The sequence below is a fragment of the Natator depressus genome, chromosome 9, assembly GCF_965152275.1.
Source record: "Natator depressus isolate rNatDep1 chromosome 9, rNatDep2.hap1, whole genome shotgun sequence".
Lineage (NCBI taxonomy): Eukaryota > Metazoa > Chordata > Testudines > Cheloniidae > Natator > Natator depressus.
This window is the reverse complement of record NC_134242.1, coordinates 48,143,552-48,155,706: the sequence shown is the minus strand read 5'-3', so window position 1 is coordinate 48,155,706 and position 12,155 is coordinate 48,143,552. Positions and strand designations below refer to the sequence as shown.

General features: G+C 48.7%; 1 protein-coding gene across 4 annotated transcripts in view; it reads left to right on the top strand.

The window, feature by feature from the left end:
* PPP2R3A (protein phosphatase 2 regulatory subunit B''alpha) overlaps window positions 1-12,155 on the top strand; it is a 136,684-nt gene that overhangs the window by 109,504 nt on the left and 15,025 nt on the right. For all 4 annotated transcript variants that reach the window (XM_074964081.1, XM_074964079.1, XM_074964082.1 and 1 more), the window contains 3 exons: window positions 2,488-2,536; window positions 3,199-3,288; window positions 5,732-5,907. In XM_074964081.1, coding sequence (XP_074820182.1) covers window positions 2,488-2,536; window positions 3,199-3,288; window positions 5,732-5,907 — 315 coding nt within the window. The remainder of the gene's footprint in view (window positions 1-2,487; window positions 2,537-3,198; window positions 3,289-5,731; window positions 5,908-12,155) is intronic.

Here is a 12,155-nt window from a genome sequence, read left to right as displayed (position 1 = left end):
TTCCCCTTCTCCACTACTACAGCTTCTCAGTGTGTAAGGCTGTGAAGCCTGTAATTTAACTAGGACTGGTGGGAGCACTCCCTGCCTCCCCTGACTCATTAAGAACATAAGAACGGCCATACTGGGTTAGACCAGATATCCATCTTGCCTAATATCCTGTCTTCCAACAATGGCCAATGCCAGGTTCCCCAGAGGGAATGAACAGTAATCATCAAGTGGCTAGGTACACCATCCCTGCCCATCCTGGCTAATAGCCATTGTTGGCCTTATCCTCCATGAACTTATCTAGTTCTTTTTTTAACCCTGTTATGGTCTTGGCCTTCACAACATCCTCTGGCAAGAGTTCCACAAGTTGACTGTGCATTGTGTGAAAAAATATTTCCTTTTGTTTGTTTTAAACCTGCTGCCTATTAATTTCATTTGGTGGCCCCTAGTTCTTCCTTATTTACTTTCTCCACACCAGTCATTATTTTATTGACCTCTATCATATCTCACCTTAGTCATCTCTTTTCCAAGCTGAAATGTCCCAGTCCTACCTAATCATTTTTGTTGCCCTTTTCAGAACCTTTTCCAATTCCAATATATCGTTTTTGAGATGAGGCGACCACATCTGCATGCAGTATGCAAGATGGAGTTATATAGAGGCAATATGATATTTTCTCTTCATTATCTATCCCTTTCTTAATCATTCCCAGCATTCTGTTTGCTTTTTTGACTCTAGCTGCATGTTGAGTGGATGTTTTCAGAGAACTATCCACTATGATTCCAAGATCTCTTTCTTGAGTGGTAACAGCTAATTTAGACCCCATCATTTTTATATGTATAGTTGGGATTATGTTTTCCAGTGGGCATTATTTTGCATTTATCAACATTGAATTTCATCTGCCATTCTGTTGCCCAGTCACCCAGTTTTGTGAGATTCTTTTGTAGGTCTTCACAGTCTGCTTGGGAGTTAACTATCTTGAGTAGTTTTGTATCGTCTGAAAAATTTGCCACCTCACTGTTTACCCCTTTTTCGAGATCATATATGAATATGTTGAATAGGAATTGTCCCAGTACAGACCTCTGGGGAACACCACTATTTACCTCTCTCCATTCTGAAAACTGACCATTTATTTCTACCCTTTGTTTCCTATCTTTTAACCAGTTACTGATCCATGAAAGGAACTTCCCTCTTAGCCCATGATAGCATACTTTGCTTAAGAGCCTTTGGTGAGGGACCTTGTCAAAGGTTTTCTGAAAATCTAAGTCCCACACACATACTTCTCGGGAGCTTCTGATGGTGGGCCAGCGTGCCTCCAAAGGGAGGTGTGCCAACTCCAGCATTTCTTAGCCTCCCCAAAGCGCTTATACCAGCTACCCATAGGCTGCAGCCTGCACTCCTCTCTGCAACCAGCCTGCTTTTCAGGCCCTGCCACCTTATGGCAGTAGCCAAGAGACAGTTGGGCTGTCTAAGTGGTGCTAGACCTTCAGCAGTCTTCTGCATGGGCTGAAGCCACCCCAAGTGAATATAGGATACTACTGCCCCTAATGGACTGTGCTGGCGTACTGTGAGAGCTGTAGGTGAGGACCAGTTATTTAGGCAAGTACTTCACTATGTGCTAGAAAGTGTTCTGCAGTAAGTGTAAAAATAATCACAGTAACCTGGTAAATCCCGACAGCCGCTACTGTTAAATTGTGGCAGGACAGTGGGGAGAGACAGCCAGTCCCTGGCATGGCTGTGCCTGGAGCTCGGTGATCTTTTTTTCAGCAAATAATGAATTTGCTGGGGGAAGAATGTAGTTTCAGGTGACCCAACCCTATTTGCAAATTTATGTCGAGTTCACTGAAGTGTTTCATTGAACTGACAAAAATTGACATGTTTTAGAAATGGCTCAACTGCATAGTGTGTTTTGACCCAGCTGAAATTTTCGTTTCACTGAAAATTTCCACCCAAAATGAAATATTTTTCCAATTATTCAGCATTGCCAGCAAACCAAAAACACCAGTATTCACCCAGCTCTCGTTATGGGGGTGCAGCGTTTCAGTGTTCCACCATAGTGGTAAAGACGCTGAGTTTCTTTTGTTGAGCTAAACATGCTGAGCTATCCTTCGTGCCCTCATGCCACAAGTGCTCACCCCACTCTGGCAGCCCTTGATCATGGGACAAGTCCCAGTGGCGCTATTAGCACTAATAGGACATGTTTCCAAGGTCTTATAGCTGGATAATCTGGAGCTGCCACATTCTAGGGGGACAATAGTTTTGTTGCCAGGCTAGGCACAGGAAGTGACAGAGAGTGAGAGAGACTTGGAAGGTTAATTGCTACTGTTTGCAAAGCTATTAAAGTTTGGGCTGTACTAAAATGGCCATGCAGGCCGTGTTTGTTGCCTGTCCTTTTAGCTGTGGGATAATGACTTCATACAGATTGACCACACACACACACAGCTCTGATAGACCATGAGGCTAACTGTGCCTATGTATTGATGCTTCATTTTCTTCATTTCCAGCTTTATCAACCAGGATTATTGAGAGGATATTCAGTGGAGCAGTGGTGAGGTAAGGTATAGCACCCTGGCTGGAGAATTAAATGGAGAACTGGAAGGAAGCAAAAACTAGAACAGGAATCCTGTCAGCCTTAAGTAGAAATGCAAGGTATTCTCATACATTCCCCATCCCACTGAGAGGGCAAGGTGCTCGCGTTTCCGTCACAGGCTAGGGCCAGTCTGAAAAGGAAGAGAGGGACCGGTGGGTGATTTTAAAAATAAATAAAACCCTGTCAAATTAGCACAGTTCCCAAACGCATCGCTGTGGGCCACAGGAGAGGGGACAGGTGCGTACACTTCATGTATGTATGTGTGTCCTAGTCCTACAGCAGTGACAGTGTCAGGCAGCTGGAGGGCACAATTGCAAAAGCTCCTTTAAAATAAAAGCTCCTAACTGTTTGTGGGGGTGGGGAGTACTTCAAAAGCAACTTCATCTTTGCAGTGACAGTAGGGCTGCGAATGCGGTATCTGCTTTCAGGAGCACTTCTCCTTCCTGAGCAAGTTCAGTATGGGAGGGGCCGACCAATACTAACACACTCCTTCTGGCCTAAAAGAACAAGCATGGGTGTTTTCCAGGTGTATGAAAATTCCCAACTCGCTCCCCAGAAGGTGTTTTGAGTGTGCTTTTGGCTGTGTGTTCATGTTATAATTTAGAAGGTGCTTTGGGTCTTTCAGAGGCAACGAAGCACAGAAGGAGGGACGGCTGAGCTATGCAGATTTTGTGTGGCTCCTCATTGCTGAGGAAGACAAAAGGAGCCCTACAAGGTAGGACTTCTAGGAAGGGTGTGGAGAGACACATGCAGAAAGCTCATGGGATTACAGGAGACTGGGACCTGCTAGTTAGTGCAAAGGCCTGTGAACCAGGATGAGCCTGGCTTGCAGTGGGAGGTGAGGCATTGACTTACTGGATCACCCTGCACAGATAACTTGCCTTTGCCAGTGGAAAACCAGATAAAAAACAAACTTTGCTTTTAAAGTAACCTTTTCTCTAGCCCCTGGATTTTATCGGTGGTCACAAAACTTCCCATCATACTCCACTCTGTCCCTTGTCCCATGTTTGCCTAAGGATACATGCAGGGAGCAGGGCTGAGGAGGTGGGAGAAGCTTTCATTTGTTTGCTCCATGCCATCACCACCACCAGCAGGCAGGCCCTGCTGCTGGCCTCAGCATGACTTATGTTCTAGCACCCCTCCAAGGGTAAGGGAAGGCCGCTACCTGAGCCATAACAGCAGTGGATGCTCCCAACTACCTACCGAAGGGCCCGCCCCACCCCTGGCAAGGTTTAGGCCCAAGTGGCTGTGGGTTTCACCCCCAGCTGCCCCATTCAGTGCCTCCTGTTTCACTTTTGTCACCAGGGCCCTTCCTCACCTTGCTTGCATGGAGGACTATGTGCAAACGCTGCCAGCAGGCATGGGGCCTCCAGCCATCAGGGAGCCCCCAAGTTGCAGGGAGGCAGGCAGAGCTCTCTCTGGCATGGAGGCCGCTGCGCAGGATGGGGTGGAGGCCCTGGGCACCAGCAAACCATTTTGCTCCCCCACATGACTGTCAAGCCCCTACATGCCTGTATCACCCCAGGAAAGCCCCTCTCACTAGAGCCCCCTCCTGATGTCGTATAAGGATCACAGCTTGCTCTGGATGCCAGCCTTCTGCTGCCAGGTCGGCATCCAGCTGGTGGCAGCAGTGCCTGGCAGGAGGCCACTTTGCCCTCCCAGGGGGCTGCCAACCACAATCCATCCCTCTGGCTGTGAAGTGAATGAGCTTGAGGGCTTTGGCAACCAGTGTGTTCCAGACACCCTCGTCCAATAATGCATCTGCCTCTTTCGCGGGATCGAGTGCTGCTCCTGTTCTTGCCACACCCCAGGGAAGAGGTGGTGGCAGGAAAGCACAGGCTGAGAATGGGGCATAGCTCCATCCCAGATTCTTATGCGAACATTGTCAACGTGGTGTTAAAGACCTGCCCTAATCTAAGGAACTTTGTTGCTGTCTCAGTGATTTTCTCCTGAGCAGAGGACCCTGACTTTTGGGGTTCGGAAGTATGTTGATTTTTTAGGGATGCTGCTTATCAGAGAGGTGTTTCCTGCAGTGATCTGTGCACTGTTAGTATAGATCAGTGACTTGGGTGACTGGGAAGGAGGTGGTAACAAAGAGGGAGACTCAGTAGGATGCTGCTAGAACAGAACAGTTCCCCTGACTGCCGCCACTCCACTGCCCTCCTGCCAGATACTTGCCTAGTACTGACTCAGTTATAGAATCAATGAGGGTATGGGACATGCCTTTCAGAACTGGGATTACGTACTGTGGTGAATGGCTGGGGGGAGCATGACAAAAATTGCAATCCAGTGGTCCATTGATTCCATTTACTTAGCAGATGTGTGAACTAGTGGGTGTGGGAGAATACTACACAGCCTCTCCTTGCATTCCCCTCTCCAATGGCCTGCCACTCACAGAGAATCACTTGAGTTGTTTAGGACAGTGACTGGTGAGGGAGAATGAAAACTGGAGTCCCATCAGTCCTGCCCCTGGCCTGGCCATAGCTAAAGCCACAGCAGTTATTTGAGAGCTTTGCCTTTTGCATAAAAGAGCATAGGGAACTATTTTAGACATCCCAGGCCTGCTTTAGCTCCTGCCAGGGGTTTCCCAGAGATACTCAATAGCCTAAGTGTAGGGATAACTGCAGCCAATTAGCCTGTTTGGGCAACCTCACCTTCGACGAGGGCGCAGTTCCCATACCCGAGGGCGCAGCAAACACAGAATACTGGGCCTTTGCTGGGAAACATAGGCCCAAGTACATTCATTAATACCAGTTACTGTGCTTCCTCTCCATTGTGCAGACAGCAAAGCTACTGAGTAAACTGACCCCTGTAGTGCTCAGGGCAGAAGCAGCAGGATCTGCCTCTAGCTGACTTATACAGAGAGGTTACTTTAACTGGTGCTTGGTTAGTGCTGCCCAAACCCCTAGAAGCTGCTCCAGCCCCCTCCCATCATCAGCACTGAAGGCCAGTTGTAGAATAGGGAAATTCCTACCCTTGAGTAATTGAGGGTATTGTCAGACTCTGCTTTTACTCGGCAATTCTAGCTGTCAGTCATGGTGGATGTGGTACAGGACCAGAAGACCTTGCACTGCTCCGATCTCTGGTGGATAAGATAATATTCCTGGTTTCTGCACTGCTGCCAACATGAAAAGACTAATTCTCTTCTTCTTCCTTAGTATCGAATACTGGTTCCGCTGCCTGGATTCTGATGGAGATGGTGTGCTGTCTATGTATGAACTGGAGTATTTTTATGAGGAACAGTGTGAGAGGATGGAAGCGATGGGCATTGAGCCATTGCCATTCCATGACTTACTGTGCCAAATGCTCGACCTGGTGAAGCCAGATGGGGATGGTAAGAGCTGCTGTAAACCCCAGCCTGTTGGAGGTGTTTAGTGAGGCCAAGTTCCCACCTATGCTCACTCTGTTTTTATTTTAAGAGCTCATTTGGGTTCTCTCTCCACTACGCCTATGTGGCCCATGTCCATGCTAAGTGGTTGGACATGGGGGAGGAGGAGGTTGCTTGCACATCCCTGCACAAGTAGTAACAATCAAGCCCCAAGGAGTAAGGGGTTTATGGTGACTAATTCTTGCTAGATTAACGCCACTACTATTTTAATTTCTGATTTATAACAAGGAGGAGAGATAGGCCACAGCCTGCTCATGTCATACCATTCCATGTATCATAGATTAGGGCAAACACATAATAGAGAGAGCAAAAAAACCACTTTGCCCAACAGAAATTCTCCTCTGACACTGCTGAGAGTAGTATGGCAGCCCATTAACCCTGCAATGAAATAGTCCATTAGGTAGGAGAGGTAGAAGGGCAATGCTGACATTTCATAAGCTTTGTACTAAATGAGTCAGGCCTGGTGGTTGAGTGTCTACAGCTCCTGCCAAAGGCCAGGTTCTGGGCAGGACCTGTGCTCCTGGCTCTACAGAGAGGGGATCGCCCCAGCCAGGCTGGAGGGCACCTGTGGAGCCATTCTGGGCTACTATGCAGCACTAGTGCCATCCCCCACCCACAGGCTCTTCTGGCACTATCCTCACCCACACAAAGGGCCTGTGCAGAGCTGAGCTATGAGCTCTGCATGTGGTGCACACTGCCTGCACAGTCTCACTCTGTCACCACTCAGACATGGCACTGCCTGGAACTGCCTTGGGCTCCACCCCTTCCTTTTCTTCATTGGCAGTGGTAGGGCCTATGCTACCCTCGGCCTTTTTGCCCATAGCCTCCCTTCTGCAGGTTGTGCCCAAAACCCTGGGCTTCAAACCCTTCCAGACCTTTCACAGGTCTTTCCCCCTCAGCAAAGGGCATTCCAGCTGCCTCTACTGCCTCAGAGAGTTCCATGTCCCGTCAAACTGTAAGGTTTGCTTCAGATTAAAGAGCAGATCAAAGAAGCTGAAGGAGGACAGACTTAAACTGTTCCTTATGGAGTGTTCCCTGAGACCATGGGGTCTGATTCCCCCCATACATAGGCCTCAGCCTCTCAGTGCTCCGGTGACAACTTCAGTTCCAGCGATCAAAGACCAAGGGACAACTTCTGAAGCCTCCAGACATTCTAAGCAGAAGAGATCTCAGTCTCCTGATAACCAGTCTAAGCACAGGGAAATTCACCCCAGAGACCAGGTACTAAGAAGATCTCACATCCGCCTCCGGGTTCTGCTGAGGCTTCTACTTCTTCTGGCTCCATCAGAAAGGTCTACCAAGCACCTCACATACCGAGAAGTCTCTTGGCAAGCAACCCCACTCAGCACTGGCCTCTGTAGCTTTAGAGCCCTCCGAACACAGGGACTCCTCAAAGCACTGGCCCCAACTTTGGCATCCTCTGTGGGAAATAGCCATAAGGAGCATGTGGACCACACATCCATGTGGTCTCTCTGGTACCACTTGACTCAAGGACTACTGCCCTGGATCACCGGTTCTATCCTCTTTCGTCTCACAAAGACCTCTGTGTGACAGAGGAGCATGAATCCCCTCTACTAATTGGGTATATCTACACTATGAAATTAGGTTGATTTTATAGATGTCGATTTCTAGAATTTGATTTTATACAGCTGATTGCGTATGTCCACACTAAGCGCATTAAGTCGGCGGAGTGCCCTGGTGAGTCAAGTGGTACCAAGGTGAGGAGTGCGTCCTCACTACCATGGCTAGCGTTGACATACAGAGCGGTGCACTGTGGGTAGCTATCCCACAGTTTCTGCAGTCTCCGCTGCCCATTGGAATTCTGGGTTAAGCTCCCAATGCCTGTTGGGGCAAAAACTTTGTTGCGGGTGGTTTTGGGTACATGTCGTCAGGCCCCCCTCCCTCCCTCCGTGAAAGCAATGGCAGACAATCATTTCGTGCCTTTTTTCCGGGGTCCCGTCCTCCAACCCCGCTCAGCCCGCTGCCCGCCTGGATGATCAGAACCCCAGACAGGCAGCGGGCTGAGTGGGGCTGGCAGACGGAGCCCCAGACCAGCAGCGGGCTGAGCAGCTCAGGCCACTGCCGGTCTGGGGCTCCGGCCGCCGGCTCCTGCCAGCCGGGGTCCCGGCCGCCGGCCCCGCTCAGCCCGCTGCCATGCTTGCCATACCACAGCAAGCATGGAGCCCGCTCAGCTCACTGTCACCGTACGTCTCCTGGGTGCTGCTGGCAGACGCGGTACTGCATTGCTACACAGCAGCAGCTCCTTGCCTTCGCAGCAGACAGTGCAGTAGGACTGATAGCTGTTGAACGTCTCTGGGTGCTCCTGGCAGACCTCGGTGAGGTTGATCAGGGGTGCCTGGACAGACATGGCTATTCTCCTCTTAGAGCACCGAATGGGAGTGACTCCAGGTCATTCTCTTCTTTAAGTTTCGTCTCATGGAGATTCAGTCCTGCCTGGAATATCATGCGAGCTGGAGGCTTCTGCCTCAGGCTGCTCTCCCAGCCGGCAGCACCACGCGATCACACCTACCCCAGCCTACCCCTTGCTCCCATGGCTCTTGAAGCCTGGACAATAGTAAGGAGCAGTTCAACTTGTGGAATGACAAATCCAGAATGAAGGATTGCACTCTATGGGCCACATTAAGATTATTTCAGAGTCCTAGATAGCATTTAGTCCCTATAAAAGGCTTCATGAAAATTTTCTCCCGCCCCTAACAAAAATGTGAATTTATCAGAGCAGCTGAAAGGGTAAGGAACCCGGGACTATAACTTAGAGCTTCCATATTATTTAACTCATAATTGATATAATTCAAAGTAAAATTTCACAGTGTGGTCTGTTCTAAGACTAAAAATGCAGGAGGGGAGTCAGAAAAAGGAACAGTGACCTGTTTCGAACCAGGGACCTTTCACATGTTAGGTGAATGTGACAACCACTACACTACAACCTTCCTCTTCACAAAGTGGTCATGCCCCCGCCCAAGGCTGCCACAGCGTAGAGTGCATGTGACGCAGTGACCTGGCTCAGGCAGGATCACTAGTGAGGCATGAAACTAGACGAAGGTTTCTAACCATCAGAAGAGTGAAGTTTTGGAATAGCCTTCCAAGGGAAGCAGTGGGGGCAAAATACCTATCTGGCTTTAAGATTAAACTCGATAAGTTTATGGAGGAGATGGTATGATGGGATAACATGATTTTGGTAATTAATTGATCTTTAAATATTCATGGTAAATAGGCCAAATGGCCTGTGATGGGATGTTAGATGGGGTAGGATCTGAGTTACTACAGAAAATTCTTTCCTGGGTATCTGGCTGGTGAATCTTGCCCATATGCTCAGGATTTAGCTGATCGCCATATTTGGGGTCGGGAAGGAATTTTCCTCCAGGGCAGATTGGAAGAGGCCCTGGAGGTTTTTCGCCTTCCTCTGTAGCATGGGGTAGGGTCACTTGCTGGAGGATTCTCTGCTCCTTGAAGTCTTTAAACCATGATTTGAGGACTTCAATAGCTCAGACATAAGTGAGAGGTTTTTCGCAGGAGTGGGTAGGTGAGATTCTGTGGCCTGCGTTGTGCAGGAGGTCAGACTAGATGATCATGATGGTCCCTTCTGACCTTAGTAACTATGAATCTATGATACTTTTGCTGTTAAGCAAACACAGCAGTTCTTTCCTGGCCTCTGCCACTGAATGCCTCCATGCATTAAGCTGTGCCCTATCAGTGCAGGAAGACTGCATGAGCTCAGAAAACATGTCATCGCGAGTGCGTTTTTTTCACCTTCTAATCTGTGATAACCTCAGGGACGGAGATGATAGGGGGAGCGTAGAAACATTCTACGCTCTATGATTCTGGGGGGACTGCATGGTCACCTGTGCTGCTGTGTTCGCCATGCTGGCCAAACAGGAAATGAAATTAAAAAGTTCCTGATGCTTTTCCTGTGTACCTGGCTAGTGCATCTGAGTTCAAAGTGCTGTCCAGAGCAGTCACAATGGAGCACTCTGGGATAGCTCCCGGAGGCCAATACCGTTGAATTGCGTCCACACTACCCCAAATTCGACCCGGCGATGTTGATTTCAGCGCTAATCCCCTCGTCGGGGAGGAGCACAGAAATAGATTTTAAGAGCCCTTTAAGTCAACAAAAATGGCTTCGTCGTGTGGATGTGTGCAGGGTTAAATCGATCTAACGCTGCTAAATTCGACCTAAACTTGTAGTGTAGACCAGGGCTAAGAAGTATGGGGAGGATGTCTCTGTAAGTATTAATCTATCCGCCTGTACAACCTACCAGTCAGTATCGGTGCATCCTCCCACAAAAGCTCGGCCACTGGTACTGACTCGGATACCAGCACCTACTCAGATGCCGGTACCGACATCCCTAGCCTGTCTATTGGACGGGGGGGTTGGTACATCTTCAGAATAGGACATCTCCATCCAAGATTCAGCCACCTTCTCTTTCCAGCCTCCCTCCCTGGCAGTGTACCCTGGTGATGATGTTCTGGAAACTAGCCCCGCCAGCCTTTGCAGGAGCATGCTTGGAGTCCCACTCCCTTTCCATACCCCAACCACAATGGGCTTTCTGGAATCCTTGGGCCTTCTCCAGTTCGACAGCAATGCCCTAAGATACAAGGACCCATGAGCAGGAGCAGCCTTCTGTACCTAGGGAGCCCCTTCGCTATGAAGCATCCCAAACATCCTCAGGGAGACTTCGAGGAGGACCAGGAGTTAAGAGCAGAGGAGGAAGTACCTCCATCCAACAAATAATCCTCATCATTTCTGTATGAAGCAGTTATGCCCCCTCCACCATCCTATGTGGATTATTTTAGATTGTTCCAGGATGTGATGAAGCGGGTGGCCAAGACTATAGATTACCCTGGAAGAGATACAAGAGCTCTAACTCTCTCTGGTGGATACTCTCCACACCACATCTCGAGGCACACTAATGCTGTCTATTCATGACACCCTCTTGTCTGCCAGATGTTATGGCCTGGTGACACCTGTCACCATCCCACCCAGGTGCAACAGGGCTCACAAAAAATACTATGTTCCGGCCAAGGGCTCTGAACATCCTTTCTTCTTACCCCACCACCCATTTCTTGTGGTTGACATCTGGTCAATGAAAGGAGTGGACACCACCAGGCAAGATCAGCTTCTCATGATAAAGAGCTCAAGTGCGTTGATCTTCTTGGCAGCAAGAGCTATTTCTTGGCTGCAAGACAGTTCAGTGTCACCAACTATCGCGCCTTGTTGACAAAGTACTATTACACCAATTACACCAAATTTGCATAATTTATTGACCATCTGCCACAGGACCAGAAGGACCAATTTCTAGCCCCCATCTCTGAGAGACAGACAAAAGAATGAAGGGATTTTCTCTCTCCATACACACTGACTATCTAAAATGGGTCTCAGGATGCATCCTAGCATGTTACAAGGCTTCTGGTGTGCACCCTCATCCCAGGGCACTGGCCCATTCCACCAGAGCTAAAGCCATTTCAGTAGTACTGCTTAAAAAACATACCCATTACAGACATTTGTAAAGCTGCCACTTGGTCTTCTGTGCACACTTTTCCATGTCATTCATATCTCCAGCTCAAATACAGTCTTAGGTGAGGCTGTTCTCTGAACTCATCTCCTCAGCACTCTTCTCCGTAATCAAGATACTGCTTCAGAGTCACCTAACGTGGAGCACACATAGGAGCAAAAACACAAAGAAGGGGAGGTAACTAACTTTGTACAGTAACTGGAGTTCTTCAAGATACGTCCTTCTCTGGGTGCTCCACTACCCGCCTTCTTTCCCCTCCACCTCAGAGTACTTTTGTACATCATTGTTGAGAAGGAACTTGACTGGCAGCAGGTCTGCCCCACCCTACAGACCCTTGGTCTAGACCTGCAGACACAGCTGAAGAAAAGTTTCCAATAAAAGGCAAACTGGTCTGCAGCCACCTAACATGGAGCACCCATAGAGACAAAACATCTCAAACAATTCCAGTTACTGTATGAGGTGAGTAAGCTCTCCTTTTCCTTAGCCTAGCTAAAAAGTCTCACAAATTGCCTGTGTGCAAAACCTCTCTCTGGGAGGCATGGAAAAGTCAGCCATGAGTTCAACAGAAGCAGTTTAACCCATTTGCTAAGCGCTGTAGGTGGTGAACTGGCCTTCACTAGCTCCCTACCGATCTCCATTAACCCATTAGCAAATGGGTTAACT